Source organism: Aethina tumida, chromosome 1 (genome assembly GCF_024364675.1).
Source record: "Aethina tumida isolate Nest 87 chromosome 1, icAetTumi1.1, whole genome shotgun sequence".
NCBI classification, from domain to species: Eukaryota; Metazoa; Arthropoda; class Insecta; order Coleoptera; family Nitidulidae; genus Aethina; species Aethina tumida.
Genome location: NC_065435.1, coordinates 61,351,653 through 61,373,307, shown reverse-complemented (window position 1 = coordinate 61,373,307; position 21,655 = coordinate 61,351,653). Strand labels below are relative to the sequence as shown.

General features: G+C 28.4%; 2 protein-coding genes across 4 annotated transcripts; one reads left to right on the top strand and one right to left on the bottom strand.

Moving 5' to 3' along the window:
• Nucleotides 1-17,603: 17,603 nt before the first annotated feature.
• On the bottom strand, nt 17,604-19,269 carry LOC109597494 (proteasome subunit alpha type-5). The gene is made up of 4 exons (XM_020013194.2): nt 19,187-19,269; nt 18,756-19,027; nt 17,979-18,184; nt 17,604-17,924 (listed from the first exon to the last, which is right to left on the bottom strand). The coding sequence occupies exons 2-4, from the start codon at nt 19,025-19,027 to the stop codon at nt 17,674-17,676; spliced, it is 729 nt and encodes a 242-aa protein (XP_019868753.2). The 5' UTR covers nt 19,187-19,269; the 3' UTR covers nt 17,604-17,673.
• An 87-nt stretch (nt 19,270-19,356) lies between these two features.
• On the top strand, nt 19,357-21,032 carry LOC109596992 (ataxin-10). 3 transcript variants are annotated; one of them, XM_049961103.1, is made up of 5 exons: nt 19,357-19,639; nt 19,692-20,419; nt 20,480-20,658; nt 20,718-20,781; nt 20,836-21,032. In XM_049961103.1, the coding sequence occupies exons 1-5, from the start codon at nt 19,509-19,511 to the stop codon at nt 21,021-21,023; spliced, it is 1,290 nt and encodes a 429-aa protein (XP_049817060.1). In that variant the 5' UTR covers nt 19,357-19,508; the 3' UTR covers nt 21,024-21,032. The 3 variants fall into 3 exon arrangements, with proteins under 3 accessions (XP_049817060.1, XP_019868175.1, XP_049817061.1); XM_020012616.2 differs by having other exon boundaries at nt 19,692-20,658; XM_049961104.1 differs by lacking the exons at nt 20,718-20,781; nt 20,836-21,032 and having other exon boundaries at nt 19,692-20,214; nt 20,462-20,601.
• The last annotated feature ends 623 nt before the right edge of the window (nt 21,033-21,655 follow it).

Here is a 21,655-nt window from a genome sequence, read left to right as displayed (position 1 = left end):
TTACATATAATTGGTCCATCAGAAAAAAAAGTCATATGCACTTATTTATGAAGGTGAAAGAAGGAGGCAAATCGAGGAATTCCGTTACGATCGTAAGTATATTAGGTGTATTTTCCCCTTTCATTATGCTTATTAGACGGTTTTGCATTAGGTGCAAACTCCACGTTCTGTTCTAATAACAACACGCACGGTTATCTGATTGACCGGAATACAGGCATTAGTACACATGTAATGCGAAAGCAATACAAATGCTAATACTACAAAGCGACGACTTCCTTCAACGTTATACAATTTTGCGTAATCCCTGTTGAAATTTAATTTGAATTTCATTAGCGGGCTTCGAATCCCGGCAGTTGCGTAGTGTTGTCCATTTAAGATTTATTATTCGATTCTTATGAATAATAACTCGAAAGATAAATAATAAAAAATTCTGTAAGTGCTATAAAATAGTTTCTTTATGATTCAGGGTAGGTGTACAATTACAATTTTCATAGTACACACTTAAATTATATCATTAAAAAAATAATGATAATTATTAAAAAATAATAAAAATATATACAGGGTGTTCTAAATAAACACAGGCGGCGTAACTGATAATTAATTTTATTTATATTTTTAAATTTTATATTCACTTAAGAAAAGAACACGTGACACAATTACTGATGTTCAAAGAAATTATTATTAGTTAAGACACATTGCACATTTATTCAAGTAGTTAGTATTGAGGGAAAAATGTCATAAATATTGCATATCATAAACTTAGCGTTTAATTTATTCATGCTATACTAAGATGCAAATATATTCATGTTTAATTTTTTTGTGGTTTATTAAATTATTAGTAAAATGAAAGATGGTGCATGCAAATATTATATGCCTAAAAATAAAAAATGTTCAACATATAAACTGATATAGAACTGACATATGAAAACGTATGCCATAAAATTATTTTATGTCTCACCCTTCCAAGATCTACTATAAGCTTATTTAAAGTATAAATCAAGATAATTTTGATTAGGATATTTTAAAAAAAATCTATACAAAATTAAAAATCCCATTTTTTAATGCAATACATTTGATTTGCTCAATTATATCATGGAAAAATATCTGAAATTTTTAGTACAGTTTTTTTGAAATTCAATATTTTGAATTTATCATTTTAAGAAGAACGATAATTTTTTTTTTAAATAGCCTAAACATTTTTTACCACTTTTCCAAAAAATATTATTGTAAAATTATGTTACGTGGTACAGAAGTTTTTTTAAATGTTGATTGCTGCGAACCGGATTTTGATATCTCCGACTGCTTTTGAAATGTCTACGAAAACTGACATTTGGCTATAAATTGTATAATAACTTTTTTATTCAATTTTTGACACACTTTTTACGTAGTATGAGATTATATTGTAACATGTTTAAGTGTTTCTGAAATGTCTACTAAAATTGACATTTGACTGTAAAATATGTAATATATTTTTTATTTTTTGATAACAGTAAACATTTTCTGTAAACTCTTTATTATGTAGTAAAAGAAACTTTCTTCAAAATAATATATCTCTTTAACAATCTATTATGTAGATTCTAATAGAAAAGAATATATAATTTATAATATAACAAATTTAGTTAAAAACAACGATATTTCAGGTAACAATATTGTTATCTATTTTCCAGTAGATAATTTATTTTATTTATGTGATTACTAACATAATTTTTAAACAAATTGTCAATGATTAATAATATATTTGACAGTTTTAACATAGTCACCAATGAAAAAATTTATTTTTTATGTTTCATGTTTTTAATATGTACAATTTTTTAGAAAAATGAAAATAAAATTAATCAGCATTTTTTAAAAACGTTAATTTCCATTTCTGAAATATTTACGTAAACAAACATTTGACAAATTATAAAAATAAATAATATCTAATATTCACTATATTTTCTGAAACATTTTGTTCTGACGTTTTAAAGATACGTTGAATTCCATTTGAATTAAATAGTTGGACCTATTATCTCAAAATTTTAATGAGATATTTTTTTGGTAAATTATTTTATATTTTAAAAAAAGTGCCTATAGAACGCTTTCATCATTAGTCAAAAAATAATAATAGATAAATAAAAATATTTAAAAATGTTATTTGAATAAAACGTAACATATGAAAACTCTATTTTCTAAGTTTCAATGTGGAAAATATTAAATATCTCGAAATTTACTTAAATGTACTCATTATTAGTATTAGTATATACCAAATGTATAATAGTATATATTAGTAAATTAGTATATACCAAATTTTAGAAAAAATATTGGGTATTATTTTGTATTTGGCAAAGTCACGATTTTCTAATTAATTTATTTTTTGTAATCGCCTCTTAGATACTCACACCAGTTATATACAGTATGATATTTTTCTCATTTTATTCCATGATTTAGTTTCATTAAAAAATGGGCTTTCATGATTCATTGATAATATTAATATTTAATATATTTTAATGAAATAAATTTCAAGATTCAAGAATTTATCTTATTTTTTGACTAAAAAAAGTTGCAAGGACCCTCGGAACTGGGCCACACTCTATTTACCCATTGACAACATCTATTGTGTGTTATTGTTAATTATCACGTTATTGAGCCGCAGTTAAAGAGCAATCGTAGCGGAAGTTTTAGGGGAGAACCCACCCCGACGGGTGTTTCCACCCTTGTGTCGGGAGTGTGGCACGGAACCGTCGACAAAAGACGGGCTGAAGTGGTCCGACGCTATCTTCGATGACCAGAAGCACCGACAAGTTGAATAGCCCGCAAATCGCATCCCAGATGAACGGGAACAGGCGGGATTTACGGGACGACAAAACGGTCCCGCCTAATCGGATTACGGGACACAACAGTCATTCCTAATCGAACCGCACGTCGGGACGTTTGACTTTTTGTGTTATCCGGTTAATGGTCGAGTACCAATCGAGGGTGGAGGATGACCGAGAATCAAATTCGATTTAATAACTAAGGAATTACGTTGTTTCATTTAAAAACAGCCGGGGATCTGTTCGATGAACATTCGTCGAGTCCGTACCTGTTACCGCAAGTCTTCAATTTCACTCGACGTCGCGTAGACCGAAAATTAATTGATTCGCCAGCTACCTTCACTTTTAAACACGGCATTAACCTAACAATGACTTTTTTTTTTAATAGGATCGTTTTGTCGATATCGCAGCGCTTTAGTAAAAGATTAATCGATGGAATCATTGCATCCGGACTTTAATCATACGTTTCCGATTATTACGATTACTAAGATTCTCTTTTTTTGTACTTTTATATTTGACAGGCAGTTGGGACTATTAACTGAAGCGGCGATTGATACTCACTGAATGCAAAGCAATTATTTAGAAGGGCTTAACACAGACCGTTGTCTAATTAGCACATGCAAGAAAGTTGAAAATAACGACTTGTTTCAATAATCAATTATTCGACTATCGATTAGAATAGAACTAAATAGCCGTTTAAAATCAATCGTATACTAGACACAACTCAAGTTTATTTAAGTTACTTTTCATACGACTGATTTTATATAAAATTGTAGAGACCAAATAATTGATTAAAAGTTTATATAATTTCAAAATTTTTTAATAATGTGTAAATTTGTAGATTGATTTTTGGTTTTATTTATTAAATAATCAATTTTATTTTCGTTTATTTAAATATTTCTTAAATCTACAAAAATACAGGTTTTTAGTATAAAGTTTTAAAGATCCAACAATTGATTAAAATTTATAAAATTTCTATTATTTTTAAAAATATAAAAATTTGTATATTGATTCTAGGTTTAATTTATTAAATAATTAATTTTATTTTCGTTCATTTCATTATTTCTTAACTTTCTAAAAATACAGTTTTTTAGTATAAAGTTTTAAAATTTCTGTATTGTTTAAATATATAAAAAAGTAGATTTTAGGTTTAATTTATTATTGTAGTATTCAGTTTACGTTGTCACTTATAAAATTATCTTAAGCAAAAAGCCCACTTTCATTCGAAGTTTTAGCTTCATTCAAATCATTTCTCGAGAATGAATGTCAGTATTCGTAGTACAATATATTCCTCAACTTTCATTATTCATGTTATGAAGTTACATTCGTATAGTTTATAGCCTTAATAACTAATACGTAAAGGAAGTAGATTTGGTTCGTCAGACATTCATAATAAATTACCTTTAACAACGTAGAATTTATTACCCAGTTAACAATAACCCAGAACATAATCACAGTAATTTCAAGGGAAGTAGCGTTCGAGATTTGTCAACGAACGGTCCGATCCCATGGTCAGATAGCCGAAGATTTTATTACTTAATTGCCATATTCCGAGCACATTGTCGACTCATCATTCTTCGATTGGTATCGGATCGTGATTATACAGTGGACGAATTAGCACGTGGAATTAAGAAAAGCTGCCCCGGTTAAGTGGTATCTGACTTTATAAGCTTTTATAAACGAGAGCAGCTTGCGAAAATAGTTCCAACACCATAACTACATAGGTCCTAACAAGCCGAAAGTGGACACCGTATGCAAACTACTCTGGCAATTTAGATTTTTATAAAGCAGATGCAGAACATAAGAGATGCATGTCGTTAAAATTATTGGGTTAATTAAAAGTAATTCCGTTTGGCGAGGGATTTTTTTGGCGGCGACCGCAATTGAAACCATAAATTGGGAATCACAACTGACACATTATAATTGAATCTTATCAGCTCTAATGACAAGATAATTTGTATTTTTTATTTTATGAATAATTCAATTATTAGATACAAATTAAAATACATAAGAAAAATTTAGATAGTCATTTTGAAAATTTTGTAAACAATAACGAAGATTTCAATATTTTTTTTACAGTTATTCATTTCATACCAAAATCAAAATAGATATTTAAACGAAATAAATACGAAATGTGACTGCTCACAGAAATAGCACGTTTAAAAAATATATATTTATTAAATAATTTATACATAATTATAAAAAATATTATTAATATTTTGTTGACTACGGGTGTTTGAAATTATATTCTACAACTCACTAATTAATATCTACAATTCTTCTAAATTTGATGATTTGTTATGTTTTAATCAGGACCATAAATTTTCAATTGTATTTAGTTTCTAACTTTGCAATGGTCAATCAAAAACTTTCAGATTATTATCTTTTAACCAATTTTGAACAATTTTGGACGCATGCTTCGGATAATTATGCATAAAAATTCACGTAACTGATATTATCGTTGGCAAATGATTCCACTACATCTCTCATGATATCTCTATACATAAAATGATTCATTTTACCGATATGTTTTTTGTAATGGTCCTATAACATGTCAAGAAAAGGAACTCCAAACCTTTCCTCCACCGTGGCCTACCTGGGATCCAAACTTTTATGTGGAGGATGTCCAATGTATTGTTTACCATCTGATCCTATTCTATTGAACTGGAAGTACTCTCCGCCAAATTATGTAGGATAATTTGTTTCAATTTGTTCATTCAGTCGATGCTTGATTGTTGTAGTAGACATACTGATATAATTCAATTGATTAATTTTTTATTTGCCTAGACAAGGGAGTATTTGGTTTACTAATTATTCCAATTTGACTGTTGCTTTGTTTAGGAATTATTTTTATTAGGACCTTTCTTATTGTATTTTCCAATGAGTGTGTTGTGTCATTATTGTTAATAACATTTTAAGTTTTTAGCAATGTTAGCAATATTTAAACCTTAACTTTTCTTGTTAATTATTTCTCTTTTCTCTGCACAACGTTCCTTTCTTTTCACTGAAAGATGTTAATGGTTTTTCAAAATTAATCTTTTTTGATAATATCCGTAAAAAATAATATATATGCATTTTACAGTACGTGCAGTCACATATTGATCTGAAAAAGTGGTATTTTTTATGGGATTTTACTATTATTTTATAGACGAAAGATAGAGGAGGGTTTATAAATCACGATACGATTTCTTAACTATAGTCGTTCAGAAAGAAATTGAAAATAAAAATATAATTATTTTTTATCTTTTTTCAATATTTCTTGATTTTCAATCATTAAAAATCACTGTCACATTTTGTACTCAGATATATGTATATAACCAGGAAATCAATGAATACAGTTAATCAAAAAAGTGTTTTGTGGTTTTCTTAGCTTTGTGTTACAACTGAAAATAAATCATTTTCGCCTAATTTTTATCCTTTTACCGGTTTTTATTTTCAATTTAAAATATTATAGAACAAAATGTCGGTTATATTCACTGTTTCCATTGAAAAAAAATATTACAATAATATTAATTCCCTGGTAATTAATTTTTGGTCAACGTTGTAGAAAATATATTTTTAAGCTTTATTAATGATTTTACTTATGTTCAGATCTTGCTCATTGAGACAATAATGTCAAGAAAGAAAGAAGATAGTAAACCTATCTTGCAAACCTGTAATTATTCTATGATAATATCAAAAAATAAGACGAAATTGATATGTATAAAAAATCTTTTTTAATTTAATCTGATTTCTGTTTTTCTTAAAATTTTGAAAATTAGAATATATGGAAAAGATAAAAAGCTATATATTTTTTCATATTTTGATATGTTTAAATATCCATATTATTGTTAGTTATTTGATACAAACAATATAGCAATATAATTGTTTACTAGTGAGTTTAATTTGGTATTTATTAATATTTGAAAATATTCAAGGTTCAAAAATAGAGCAATTATAAAATAAAACGACCTTACGTACTTTTAGCCTTTTTTTATTTAGTATCTAGTAGCATATCCCTTATTTTTAATAACTTCTAAACATCTTTTCTTCATTGATTTTAGTAGCTTTTCATTACAATTGTTCGATGTTTCTTTTGAATAATTTTGAATTTTTTCGTAGAGTTCATATTTGACAGTTTTTTTTGCATGGATTTTCCGATCAATTCCTTCACAAAGGTTTTCCATTGAATTGAGGTCTAGATTTTGCTGGCCAAGGCACGACACGTACTCCTTGAGAAGCGATTCTTTAACAAAGACGTGTGTTTTGGATCGTTGTCGTGCTGGAAGATTCACCATAAACTCATGTTACCTTCGACAAATGGAAGCATATGATTCTACAGAATGTCATGATATACAAAACGATCCATAGAACCCATGCCAAACCACCAAGAAAAACATCTCTAAACCATAACGCCTCCTCCACCATGCTCTACAGTGGGTCTAGTGTACGTGGGATTATACCTTTCACCTCTCACCTATGAAGTGCCATCAAATTTCAATAATTGGAGTCGACTTTCATAGGAAAACAAAATTGATTTCCATTGCCCATCTGTCCAGTTCACATGTTCTCTTGCAAAAGTAGTTTCGTTGTTCCATAGTTTGCAGAAATGAAGGACTTCTTAGATGGTTTTCTATCACAGAGGCACACTGAGTTCGTTTATTTTTTGATTTATGCGGGATGTGCTGATAAAAGTGTCGGTAACAACAAGCGTTTTTGTTTTCCTGTCAAAAGCTCTGATAGTCTTTTGTTTTCTACCACTTTTCGGAAATCCTTCCACTGTATTCCTTCTGCTAAAATTGGAAATAGTCTTCGAAATGATTGATTTGTTTAAATTTAAATCTACTTCAATTTTCAGACTTCTAGGTATTTTTAGCTTTAAGGAACGATGTCGGACACAGAAATAAATTATAAAATCAATTATATTGAATATAGCGTTTGGTTGCTTTACTTATGAACCCTGTCCGAAATAAAATGTTGTATAAAAACTGAAGAACACCTATGAAAAGTTAATTTTACTCTAGAAATTATTACCACTTTTAACTACAACAGTAACAGCCTATTGTAGAATTTATATTCCCTTCATTTTTAATTGCTTCGTTGGCTGTATTTGGACATGTACCCACATCGTTCGATACGAGAACGCGAACAATATCCTTTTGTAATAAATTAGGTGAACAAAATGGGCCAATTATATTAGCATGTCGGCTCATTATTGCCACGACACAAAATATTTATACCATTTACAACACTGCGGAGAACGTGCCGGCCCTCATGCAATAGACAACAATCACATCGATTGTACTACTGAAAAAACAAAAAATGTCATCTTGAAAATTTTTTTTATATACTGTGCTAGTACAGTGCCTTAAATGAATAAAAAAAATAGAATCCAGGGTCAAGCCGGTGTGACGAGACGTTCCACTTTTCAAAATCATGCGGGATGTTTAGATTATGTGAATATACTTGCCGCAAAACACACCTGCATCGCACTTTATGCACTGTGCCATATAAATAAATTTTAATACATATATTGCGGCCAAAGAAATTGAATCCAGAAAAATAATTTACCATAGAGTCTGCAACATGTTACTTTATGGATTTTATGTGCTTATAATTCGTTATTTATTGCCCCTAACTGTGTTCACAGCGCTTATTTACAATTTTCAGTTACATCATTTAATTTCATTCGCCGTTCGATCACAACTGTTGCCGTGTGAGAATTACTGACAAACGTATTTTGTAATTTTTAATTACACAGTTGCAAATATATGGGTAAGTTGGTCATTTATAAAAATATGGTCATTCATAAAGATTTTAAAGTTTCTAAATATAATTCTGTTATTCTACTCTTTAAAATTTAAATTTTTTATATTTATTAATGGGGAAAATCATGTATATATAAAAAGTTTCCCATATCCTGGATACACTGGCTACCAGTGACTTTTTTTTATTTGTTTCATTACATAAGCTCGACTTGTTTATTTAATATTATTAAATATCTTTTTATATAATTTTCGTGAAATATTGTAAACGTCTTCTTCACTGGAAACGTCAAATTTTACAGGAAAATATTATAAAAATTAGAGTGCACACACTGTACTCATGTTTTAGCGAGAGTATTTTATATTATTTATTATTTTCAATAATATTTTTAATCACCAACATTTCCAAGCTTTGCTTATGTTTCCCAATGTGATTTGCCGAACTAGAATCTTTTATGTCTGTCCTATTTTAATGGAAATAATTGAAATAAAATCATCCTCATGATTCTCTACCGAATGTATTATCATTTTTGATTTTTAGGACGAAAAGCTTCTAACCAAACTGATAAGAAATTATTATACAATCATATAGTTCATACTGATATATTAAATGAGGTGTAAAAAGGATTGTGACAAATGTGAAATTATTTAATGACCTAAAAAGAACAACAAAAAGTATATGGCAAACCCATTTAATCTCTCACCCATTTTCTCTTCACTCTTCTCTTTACTAGGTACGTTAAGGTTTACTGGGAAATTATCCACATTAGAATAAGCTTCACGTATTGTATTCATATTGTAATTATGTATTTTATATTACTTTATTTTTCCTAGATTATTTTTAGTCACAATATAATTTGTCAAACTTGGGTCTTTTATGATTATTCATCTTAATCGAAAAAAATTGAATGGATCATCATTATCAACTCATTTAATCATTTTTGATTCTAGCATGAAATTTAAATTTTTGAGATATATAATTTTAATTTTCAATCTGAAGAAATTGTTAAAATCATATTGATGTATACATAAATGAGGTATACAAGCAGAAACATAAAAAAAGGAAAAAAACCTGTGCTAAAAAGCAAAGGACAAAATCCATTTAATCCTATCTACATTTTTCCTTTACGCCTCTCCTTACCAGAAACGTCAATGTCTACTGGAAAATAATAAAAATAAGAGTGCAAAGTTCATGTAATGTTCTCATATTGTAGTACTATTTTTTTTTCAAAATTATATTCAATCACTAACATTTCCAAACTTCGGACTTCAAGTTTAACATCCCACAAAAATGATAACAATAAAAATTATAAAAATCATACAGTCCAGCAAAGGACAAAACTCATTTAGTTTCATTCTCATTTTATTTTACTCTCCTCTACACGGGAAACATCAAGTTGTTCTGGGAAATCAGCCAAACTAAAATCCAAACATCACGGATTGTATCATTGTTTTAACGTATTTTATATTACTTATTGTTGACAAGATTGTCTTCAATCACCAACTTGTGTTCATCAAATTAATTTGCCAAACTTGCATCTTTTATGTCAGACCAAATTAAGTAATTGAAAAGGATAATTATGAATATCTCATCAATTATCCACTGAATTAAGCATTTTTGATTCTAGCACTAAATTTTAATTTGTTATTCATATCATTTTTGACTTCCTACCAAACAGGTTATAAAAGAAATTATTCAGTCAATAATTATATTAAATAAGGTGAAGAAATGATTGTGACAAATGATAAATGTCTTCCTCTATAAAAAGAAAGCAAACCCCCAAATAAAGCAAAAGAAAAAGCCCATTTCGTCTCATTCACATTGTCCTTTTCTCATCATGGAAACATCAAGATTTTCTGGAATATCATCCAAATTAGAGTACTTCACGCATTGCATTAATGTTATATAGTATTTTAAATTACTTCCAAGATTAATTTAAATTACCAACATTTCCAAATGTCGCACTCGAATTCACCAATATAATTTGCCAAACTTGGATCTTTTATGTGTGTTTCCACAATCCATCCAATTTTAATGGAAATAATTGAAAAAGGTCATTAGAATGATTATTGGAATATCATTCATGATAATCAACTTAAGATATTAACCAGTTTGATTCTAACAACTAATTTTTTATTCAAGTATTTTTGTAACTTTCAACCAAACGCATAACAAACAATTTTATTAAAATTGTTAAAATCGTAAAATACATAGTGGTGCATTAAATGAGGTGTACAAAGGATTATGACAAGTAAGAAGTGTCTTCTTCCATAAAAAGGAAGTGAACCTGCGCAAAAAAGCAAAGGACAAAATCCATTTAATCTCGTCCCCATTTTCCCTTTTCCGGCGAAATTAGAAATGCGATGGCGCTAATTGGGTTGATATGAACGTGTCGCACGGTAACGTATCAAACTTATACGATATTACTGTCATACTTGCATTTTCAGAAATATAAAATTAAACTTTTAGTCATTACTATAATATTAATTTCCTTATGTTTGAAATCTAATCTGTATTTTTTATCATAATAATTATACAGTTACACACCAAGTAAAATATTAAAGATACAAGTGAAAACGTTTCACTATCGTATATGTGAGAAAAACATTAATTTCTAGTAATATTATACTACGTGATGCAATTTATGTACTTACGTTTATCAACAAAAAAACATAAAAATATCAGCGTCTTTTAAAAACATTAAACATATACAAAATTGAAGGAACGGCATAATAACAGTGTGATATTTTATTAATTTACATTTTAAAATAAAGTGCTTGTTAAACAATTATGTCACTGTGCGGACAGGGTAGAGGATTGTTTTCGGGAGGCGGCGTTCGTTCGCTTTAATGAGTGATTTAGCGGCACAAAGCGGGCGGATCTCTTGGGGTGCTGCGGTGCTCTATCAGACGAGTACAGGCGTCCGACCGGAGCAGCTATCGCCACGGACTCCACTCATTTCATCTCCCTCTCCAGCCTCATCCCCCGAAAACACATTCACGCCCTCATCTACTTCATTCTGTTCTTCGAGGTCGATCCGCGCCATTGGACTTTGTACGTCTTAATTAAGGGGGATTCTAAACGCGTGGCGATAAGCGAGTCCACGATAGAATTGTCTTTCCGTCGCTGCATTCGGTTATCCATGAAGTTTAAGCAGAAACTGACATTAAACGGGACGGCGGAATTATATTTGATTTTGTGTTGGATTTGAAGTCAACGTCTCTTGAACTTACCTATATGGCCAAAAAGTGAATATGGAAAAGACGGTATATCAACAGTTAAAGTATTCCTGACTGCTTGTGGTAAAGAACCATATTTCTCATAATTTTAAAAAGGGGAACATTTTTAACTATGCAAGTCGTATCAACCAAATTCTTCACTTAAATTTATTGAAATCGAACATCAAGTAGATTAATTATACTCTGTGCAAACGTTTAAATGATCAGCAATAGTATCCACGGTAGTTGTCTAGACCTCCATTTGTGGCGGCATGCGATGTGAACTAAAGCGGATACTTGAATAACAAATATGGACAATTTAGTAATAAAAATCTAAATAAGGCAATGGGGTGAAACCAAGTACCATCATGATTCCTTAAGTAGTTCTCCTGCTGATATTAGTCAAGGTCTCTTGTGTTCAGGAAAGTATGCTGGGTTAATACATTAATTGTATTTTTTTGTTTATATTTAATGCAAAGATGTACTGTAAACCTACTAAAACAGTCAATGTATTATTAAGCATCGTGTGTCAAATTACATTTATTTATGAAATAGCTATTCACTTAATTGCATTAAGAGTGTATGTTGAGGTTAAATAATTTGCACAACAATATCTGTTAATACTATATTGGCATCTTCACAAAGTGTTACGGCAAAGGAAGCTGAAATATGTCAATGTAGTTCTTTTATTTTCTTTTAAAAATTGTTAGCTTCAGAAATTGTATTAATGTTCTTAATAGTGGCTCAATTATCAAGAAATTTGACATATTGGAATTCAACTTTGATCTCCTTCAGATTTTAACTGGTCCAATAAACTAACGCTTCAAATTAGTTCAAATTATCTTATTCCCTAATTTTCCATTATTATTTTTTATTTTCCTAATAACAAAATTATATCAGTATGTATTAAGATAAGTAAAATTTATCATTTAATTTCAACTACATGAATTGTAATATCTTATTTTTCATGAATCAGTGCTAAACCTCAATAAAATGTAAATGAATAAATAATAGTACCTAATTGTAAATCATTCAAAAACACGATTTTTGGTATTTAATTCAGGGTAAAACAACTTTTTCTATGTAGTGTTTCTTGAACATGTAACGTGTTCTAATCCTGCAGTGTCCAAATTTTTTACTTTTGATATGTCACCTCGAGAATATAAGCGAATAGTATCTATCAAAGCCTTGACCAGACGACGCGCCGACGGATCACTACCTCGTCGAATATTTAAGTTTTTCCAACACCGTTTTCTTTAATTAAATGACAAGACAATCCGCAATTCATCTTTTAACCTTGCAAGAAGTCAATGCATGCAAATTTTATTGCAAACTGTGGTTTTACACCCCGCAATAGCAAACTCAAGTTGCTATTCGAGTGATCCCATAAAATTTTCTTTATTTAGCGAGCAAGCCTTTCTAAAGAATTCATATATGGTGTAACATCAAAAAAATAATTAAAATTTCCCCCTGACATACATTCTTTGACCTAAGGTAAGGCATTTGGAAAGAAGAATTGCAGGCTACAAAATGGGTTTAATTTAATGTAAAGTTTCATAGTTTTATTGAGAAACGTTTGACCTTATTTGTTTAGGAATTTAATATAATTTAAGCACAACAATGATGTTTTAAATTTAAAGGATAATGACTAAATTATGTTGTCTTTTTATTAAATCCCATCCAAAAAGTTTTATAAAGCAGTTAAATTAATGCAATTGGTTTCTATTATTAAAAAATACATCTTCAACTCACGGATAACCAAAAAATTATTAAATAGTTTCACATAAAAAACAATTATTGAATTAAGAGAGGAAATAAAAGTAATCATATTTATTTTTAAAAAATATATATTTTATTAAATTATAAATTTTATAAACATTAAATTACTTTAAAATTTTAAATAAATCAACAAAAAATAAAAATCGTTTATTATTTAAATATATTTATAAGATCTATTTTCTAAATAAAATGTGGTTTTGAAATGAGTATTTTTTCATTCCATTTCATACTTAGTAGCGACATCTATAAACAAGAGGCTGAGATTGTATTAAATGGTCAAGGATCACTAAAAACTATAGGAAAATGAAACTGATGTTTTGGGATAGAATATGGCTAAATCAATTTTTTTCAACAAAAAATAATAAATGTATAGGCAATATTAAGATAAACTTCCATAAATAATACTCATAATAATAATAATAACAATAATAATAATAACAATAATAATAATAAAAATAATTATAATAATAATAATATGTTTTAATTATAATACAACTTCTAAATATAAATGTTAATCAGATTGATAAAAATTATATTTTTTAGAATGTGTTCAGTACCCCAAATTTTATTAGTGAGATTTTTTTCAGGATTAATAAGAAGAAACTCTAATTTTCCAAGTACTCCAATGATATATTATTATTTTTTGTTTTGTTGAATTTTGTTTCATACTCATTATCAAAAAAGTGTGTCTATAAAGTTTTAACTATTTGTAAAAATAGTACAAATAAATAAATAAATAAGTTACATTCTTTTAAAACTGAAAAAAACTGTTAAAATTGGATGACTTTTCCTCTTTAAAAAAGTTTTGAAAAACTTGTTTTTATTTATTTATTTCTATTAGGATCTTGAATAAGTTTCCGCTGTTTCTTCAAAGATGGCAATAACAGTTCTAGGTTTTCTATGAGTTCTCCGTACAAGGAACTAGTGTATGTAACCTTAAATTTCAGTGTATGATAGTTCACTTTCGTGTAAACAAAGTAAATTTTTATTGATTTTAAAAATGTCCACTTTTGTGCCAAGCAAAGTGTATTTGCGAGGAATTTTGTTGCACTATTTTATTCAAGGGAAATCTGCAGCTGAAGCACACAGAATTCTTGTTGAGACTTACGGCGACAATTCTCTGTCAGATACGACGTGCAGAGACTGGTTTCGGCGTTTCAAAAATAACGATTTTCAACTTGAGGATAAAGAACGTTCTGGCGCACCGAAAAAATTTAAAGACATAGATTTGGAGGAATTGCTTGATCAGGACCAATGTCAGACACTAGCAGAACTTGGAAAAACATTACAAGTAGATGAGTCAACAATTTCGAAACGTTTGAAGGTGTTAGGAAAGATTCAGAAGCAAGGACCGTATGAAATGAACTCGAGAGAAAAGAAAAAGAAAACCGGCCGCTACACGAACAGAGACGCGACAAAGTGATTTTGTTACATGACAACACTTACTTGACTTCATGTTGCTAAACCAGTGAATCCTTTCAATGGGAAATTCTGTTCTACCCGCCATATTCACCTGACATAGCCCCTTGGGATTTTCATCTATTCCGTTCGACGGCACATGGCTTGGCTGAGCAGCGCTTCCATTCTTAAGAGGATACTCAACAATGAATCGATTTTTGGATAGCCTCAAAAAACGTATTATTTTTCTGATGTGGAATTTATTTGCTGCCAGGAATATGGGAGAAAGTAGTAGATAATGATGAGCGAAATAATTTTGTTATATTTTAAATAAAGTTTGTATTTTATGAAAAAAAAAACAGTAATTATATATATAAATAAAATTACGTTCAAAATATTTTTTAAATGTAAAAGAAACTAAAATCAATACACTTGATTGATGTAAACTAAAATATATTAACACACTATAAGCGGGTCGGGTAAAAATATCCGCCTCGAGATCTGTTGATTGTTAGCGGGCCGGGTAATTTTTACCTTTTTGAATGTACTTATTTTAAAAGCGGGATGAGATAATTTTACTCTATTCGTGTAGATACGGAACTGAAAGAATTATCTCTTATTTTTTGTTATCATTCAACAACTTAGTTTGAACTATTTTGCTACCCGCCTAGTGTGTTAATTACATATTTAAAAAAATATATTTGATGCGTTTTATGTAACTTAATGCATTTCATTCACTCCCCTATATTAATGTAATATGTGTAATTTTATAGAAAAATAAATATTTTTACATGGAAAATTAAAAATTAAATTACAAGTAGAATATAATGCTTGACATAGAGGGTATCTGACATTGGTTGTGTAATAAATCGTTTTAGAGCAGATGTAAAACTCTGAGTGTTTATAAAATATCTACAAAGACTAATTTTTGACAGATTTAAAATAGTGTAATAACTTTTTTATCTTATTATATTTATTTATTTATTTTGACAAACGGTAACAAAATTTCACAGGTTACATTTATTTGTTTTATAAATTTTTATTAATTTATTTACTACAATCATTGAACTTACAGTTTAATCATTTTAAATTTAAAACAATAAGAAAGTGAAATTAAAAACTTATTAATAAATGTAAACATGTATAATTTATATATAAGAAACAACTATAAGAAGTTTGAAGGAAAAATAAATTCATTTGAGACGCAAACCTCACTGGTAATAGAATACATACGTCAAATAGAAATATGGAATATTCTGTACAGCTATTTTAAGCGGTCACTGGAATTCTTCCTTGTATGTCATTATCATCCTTCTTTGACGTATAATCCGAGCGTTCCATTATCTACAATAAAAAAAATAAATTAAAGTATAACACTTAAATAATGAAAAAGCTAGAAATATAGAAAAAACACATTATCCCAAATGTTAATAAAAGATAACAATGTATTGTGAAGGTATTTCTTAACATTAGAATTATAAATTACTGAAAGCTGCATGCAGAACTATTTTATTACCCACCTCAGTAAGTTGATAACATGTAGAATTTGATATTGTTGTTAATAAATTGTATTATTTATTCCTAATTTATGGTATAAGAACCAGAATTGGGGACTAATAATCAGGAATCTACTCCCACTTGTCACTGTTTTTTACAAAAAAGAACTTTCTTGGCCGCCAGCGGTCCACTTGTTTTTATACAAATATTTAAAGTTTCTATTCGTTTATTTTTACTTAAGTAGAGGTTAATGTGTACTCCGCCCATTCTGGACATCAAATGTCGAAGTCATTAATTTGGATTTGGTAATTGTTAATGGTTCTTGTTTCTTTGCGAAAGTTAAACGATGTTTTTTTTGATAACTTTTCAAAAAAGGCACTTAATTGTTTTATAAACAGGTTTTTGTGGGAACTGAGCATCAAAATTTCAGTAAAATTAACTATTTTCAGACGAAACAAAATTAGTACCTAAAAGATTAATACATATATGATAGGAAAATATTGTGACTTACCCTAGTATCCAATTTTGTTTGAGTATTTACATAGGTTAAAACATATTTACAAAATTTAAAAAAATTCAACAAAATTTGTATGTTGTAACACACACAAATTTATCGACCAGAATTATATCAAAATTTGACAATATTCCAAATATATATAAATAAAAATGTGAAGCACTTACTTAATTTTCACCTGGAATTTTTATTTTTTCATTTTAATTTGCTTTAGGTAGGTTATCATAAATACTATATCTAAATAATGAGATTAAACTGAGATGTAACTGCAAATTTTTAAGAGCATTAACTAATAACTGTGGACAAAATTCTTGTGTGTAAAATTCAAAAAATAATATATCATGGTATATACTAATAATTAATTATACTTTTTTAAGGTATACTGTATTTATCTATTATACATTAGAAATACGTTTGTTAAATATGAGAAATAAAATTAATTAACCATCTCCATCAATATATCCATAATATTTAAGTTTTAAATCACAATGTAAATGAACGAAATATTTTCCGCAAAATTTTATATATTATTTGATTAAAATATAATTATATTAAATATTATTTATACTTGTACCATACACAAATTTTTTAAGAAAATACAGGAAAAAAGGACATATGGAATGGAAAGTATATGAATGAGGTATTTTAAAACTATATATATCGGAATATACATCCTTTATTTTGAATACAAAAATTAAAACCTCATACATAATACCTTAAATAAAACATATTAAGCCAGCTTAGAAATTACCTCTTCTACTTGCTCCTTACTGAACATATGAAACATTTTATTTGGTGTCATTGTCATGACTTCCACATTTGAAGAGTTTAATTTCTCTTCCATAACCTGCTTTAAAATCGTCAAGGCCGAAGTAGTGGCCTCTTCAAGAGTCATACTACGGTGGTAAACCTCCTGCAAACTTTGCTGGGCGCCTTCAGAACCAGAACCAATTGCCTTGGCATCAAATTGTACAAATGTACCTAAAAGAAAACCATTAATATATAAATGGATAAGATAAGCCACACTTAATTTACCTGAAGGATCCATATGGTAGAGTTGTGGTCCCTTCTCATCAATTCCAGCAAACAAAATTGCTACACCAAATGGTCTTGACATAGCAGCTCCATCATCATCTGAATCACCAAACTGAATAGCCAAGTTTGATACAGCTTGGGCACAAGATTCCACACTCATATTCTCATTGTATACAAACCAATGATTCTGGCATTCTGCTCTAGCCCTAAAAATTGGTGTGTAATTCAATAAACTTAATACTGTTTTTATTCAAAATATTGTGATAATTTACAAAAATATGATGGAAAAAGTTTAATGTTTAGTTTTAAAATTACTTATATTAAATGAATGAATTAATCTCAGAATAGTCTATCTGCATATATTCAGTACACCTTAATTATAATTGTTTTAATGATTTAATTAATCTACTCTATTGATATTGAAGAAATTACAAAAAATTGCAAAATGCATTAATTATCTTTTCTTAAATTATTTTTGCAATAATTTTGTTTATTGAGCTATTGAATTATTAGCTAATTGAAAATTTTCTAAACTTATTTCCTAAATGCTTTCAATCACAAAAGAGTAAACAAAGAAATGTATTTCAGTGTATTATTGAATGATAAAAAGGAATGTTCCCTAAAAACACTAAATACCACTAAAAACTACATTTATATATCTTTATATTATTTAAGATATAAACGTGTAAAAGCATGTACAATTTTTACATAGTTTTACAAAGTGGTTTATTATATGTATAACATGCTGGTTAAAAAAGATAAATATTTAAAGATTACCTATCAATCATTGTCCTAGAGTCGGCCATTAAACCAGACACAGCACAGCCAATGTGCTTATCAATTTCAACAATCTTTTCAATTGTTGTGGGTTCCATCAAAGGAGATGTAATGCGTTTTTCAACAGCCAGAACAACACCTTCTGATGTCGATATTCCAATTGCAGTCGAACCTAACTTTATAGCTTCTATGGCATACTCAACTTGGAAGAGCCTGCCTTCTGGAGAGAAGGTATTTACTCCCCTATCGTATTCACTTCTTGTAAGAAACATCTAAAAATAATGTACAGTAAGGGTAACAAACTAAAAAAAAGATGTTTGAGGTTATATGACAGTGCAATATACCAATATATTTAACTAATAATTGCACAAAGTAAATAAAATTTAATAAATTAAGTTTTGTATGTGAAAAACACAAATGCAATAAACTACCTTTTTAAAATACTATTCTAAAATTCCAGTTGATTTTAAAAATTCAACAAAAACGCCGAAGTCACTATAAGAATGAAGTTAGTTGTTGATTACTTCTGACAATATCAAAATGTCATTGTACCTAAAAGTTTGCTTGTCACATAAATACAATATAGAAATTATAAAAGTGATATTTTATCTTTAATTGCAATTTTTTTAAGTACATTCGCATATTTTTCATTTATGAATGATTATTATTGTTAAAAATGGTTACAATTCGGTCTATTGAAAATTTGAATTTATAAAACGCAGAAGAAGACGAAACTTAAATCATAACCTAAAAATGTCATGCACAATAAATCCAAATTTTGAATTATTAAATAAACTACAGGAAGAAAAGGAATGGGATCTTTTATCACAGGATATTCACAACACTTTCAAATTGCAGTTCGATAGAGAAAATGTACCCAAAATGTAAGTTATTTCTTTAACCATATGTAAACCAAAATTAATTATAAAATTTTAGGTTTACATTTAACGCTAAAAATCTGGATTATCTTGAAAGTTTGCTAATCATTCAAGCAGACTCCCAAATATTCAACGAGAACCTACTTATTGAGACACTAAAAGCAATAAGAAATTCACTGACAAATTCAGAATCACAGAAATATTTGAGCAATGAAAAATTTTTGTCTGTAGTACGAGCCTTGTTTAACAAAATTGAACAAAAGGATCCAGATAATTTGTGTTTTAAAATTCTCCTCCAGTTGCTGATCAATTTGGTTGTACAAAATCCTGATGGGTGCAAACATGTTTTTCAAGAGTTCAGTGACTTGTCAGACTTATTACTGAAAGATATTTGTATTTATGAAGTTTCAGCTTTGTTATATAACATTTCAATATATGTTGAATTGAATTGTTTCAATACTCCAGTAATTAATAATATTTTTAATTTATATGGGAAGGAAAATAAAAATGAATATCTGTTATTTTTGATTGAGAAATTATTAAGTTATGATTATTTTTGGGATTTTTATGAAAACTTAGAAGTAAGTAACCGAATCTTATGTTTACATATCATTAGAGAACAGCAGATTAGTAAAAACAAAATTATATGTATTAAAAAGGGTCTAGATGTAATAACAAAACTCTTCATAAATTCATCTGAAATAATTTTTAATACAACATCACAAACTAATGATGAAAGAGCCTTTGAAATTTCGTTGATGTTACAAATACTGTCACATATAACAGGTGAATCTACAGATTTATTAATACACCTTCAAAATAATTCAGATCTTCTAATACAAGCAGCTGTTGTTCTTATTAACATTCATCGGTTGGGAAAGACTTTTAATAATTGTTTTACGCAAATTCAAAAGCAATCAGATGTTAATAGTGAAGACAGTTCCCATCCAGCCTTTGGCTTTAAGGGAGACTTAGTACGACTTATTGGGAATATGAATTGGAAATGTAAAAAAATGCAAGACTTGGTAATAGTATAAAAACATATATATTTAATTGATTTCAAAGTGGTTCCAATTAATTCTAGACAAGGGAAGCTGAAATTATACCAGTGATTTTGGAATGTTGCAACATAGATGCAAGAAATCCTTGTATGTTTTCTTTGTACTTGTGGTTGTGATTCTGCTCTAATATTGTGATTTTAGTTATAATGCAGTGGTCGATTTTTGCCATAAGGAATATTTGTGAAAATAATGTAGAGAATCAGAAAATAATTGGAGGATTGTCTAAAATAGGCACTGTAAGTAATGACGTGTTGAAGAAATCTGGAATTACTTTACATGCTGATGGAAGTAATCAAGTAAATATTGTGAATCTAGAGGATATTAAATAGTTAAATTATTATTGCTTTTTATTTCTGCCTACCTGTCATTTCGATTTGATTGACCTCATAATTCATCAACTACAATTAAAGGGAACCCATTTCAATTCATAAAGGTTTGATAGTATACAGCAGTGATCTTGATTATGACAACTTATTAAAATATATTAAAAAAATATGAGCTGTGCCATTTGTATTAGATTCCAGTACATACAACGTTTATTATTTTTTCTGTTATTGATGTGTCTGCTATGCAACTAGTCAATTTAATTTTATTCTTTAAAAAATAGGGTACTTTTTTTTATTTTTCAGTGGACAATTGTTTCCTTTACGGTCTTTTGTTGTTCTCTGTTAATTTAAATCAATTATTTATTAGCGGTCTTTTGCTTATTATAGTTATTTAATCATTGGTTGATGTGGAATTTAAGAAACTTTGAGAAATGTGGACGTATATATTCGGAATATGGCCCAATCTGTGTTATGGAGATGGATCAAAATTATCTATTAATATTAAATTAATTAATTAATAACATTAACATTAATCATTAAAAATACATTTCAAAGCTCAGTTAAAAAAATATATGTAACATTTTATAGAATATGAATATAGTAGCTTTTATAATATGGTATAAAACAATAATAAT

Excerpts from the sequence above, each read along its gene's own strand:
- LOC109596992 (XM_020012616.2), top strand. The coding sequence starts at position 19,509 with ATGTCATGCACAATAAATCCAAATTTTGAATTATTAAATAAACTACAG. Across the intron at positions 20,659-20,717 it reads GTAAAAAAATGCAAGACTTG|ACAAGGGAAGCTGAAATTAT; the intron begins GTAATAGTATAA and ends AATTAATTCTAG. Across the intron at positions 20,782-20,835 it reads CATAGATGCAAGAAATCCTT|TTATAATGCAGTGGTCGATT; the intron begins GTATGTTTTCTT and ends TTGTGATTTTAG.
- LOC109597494 (XM_020013194.2), bottom strand. The coding sequence starts at position 19,027 with ATGTTTCTTACAAGAAGTGAATACGATAGGGGAGTAAATACCTTCTCT. Across the intron at positions 18,185-18,755 it reads TCTAGGACAATGATTGATAG|GGCTAGAGCAGAATGCCAGA; the intron begins GTAATCTTTAAA and ends ACCAATTTTTAG. Across the intron at positions 17,925-17,978 it reads CTACCATATGGATCCTTCAG|GTACATTTGTACAATTTGAT; the intron begins GTAAATTAAGTG and ends GTTTTCTTTTAG.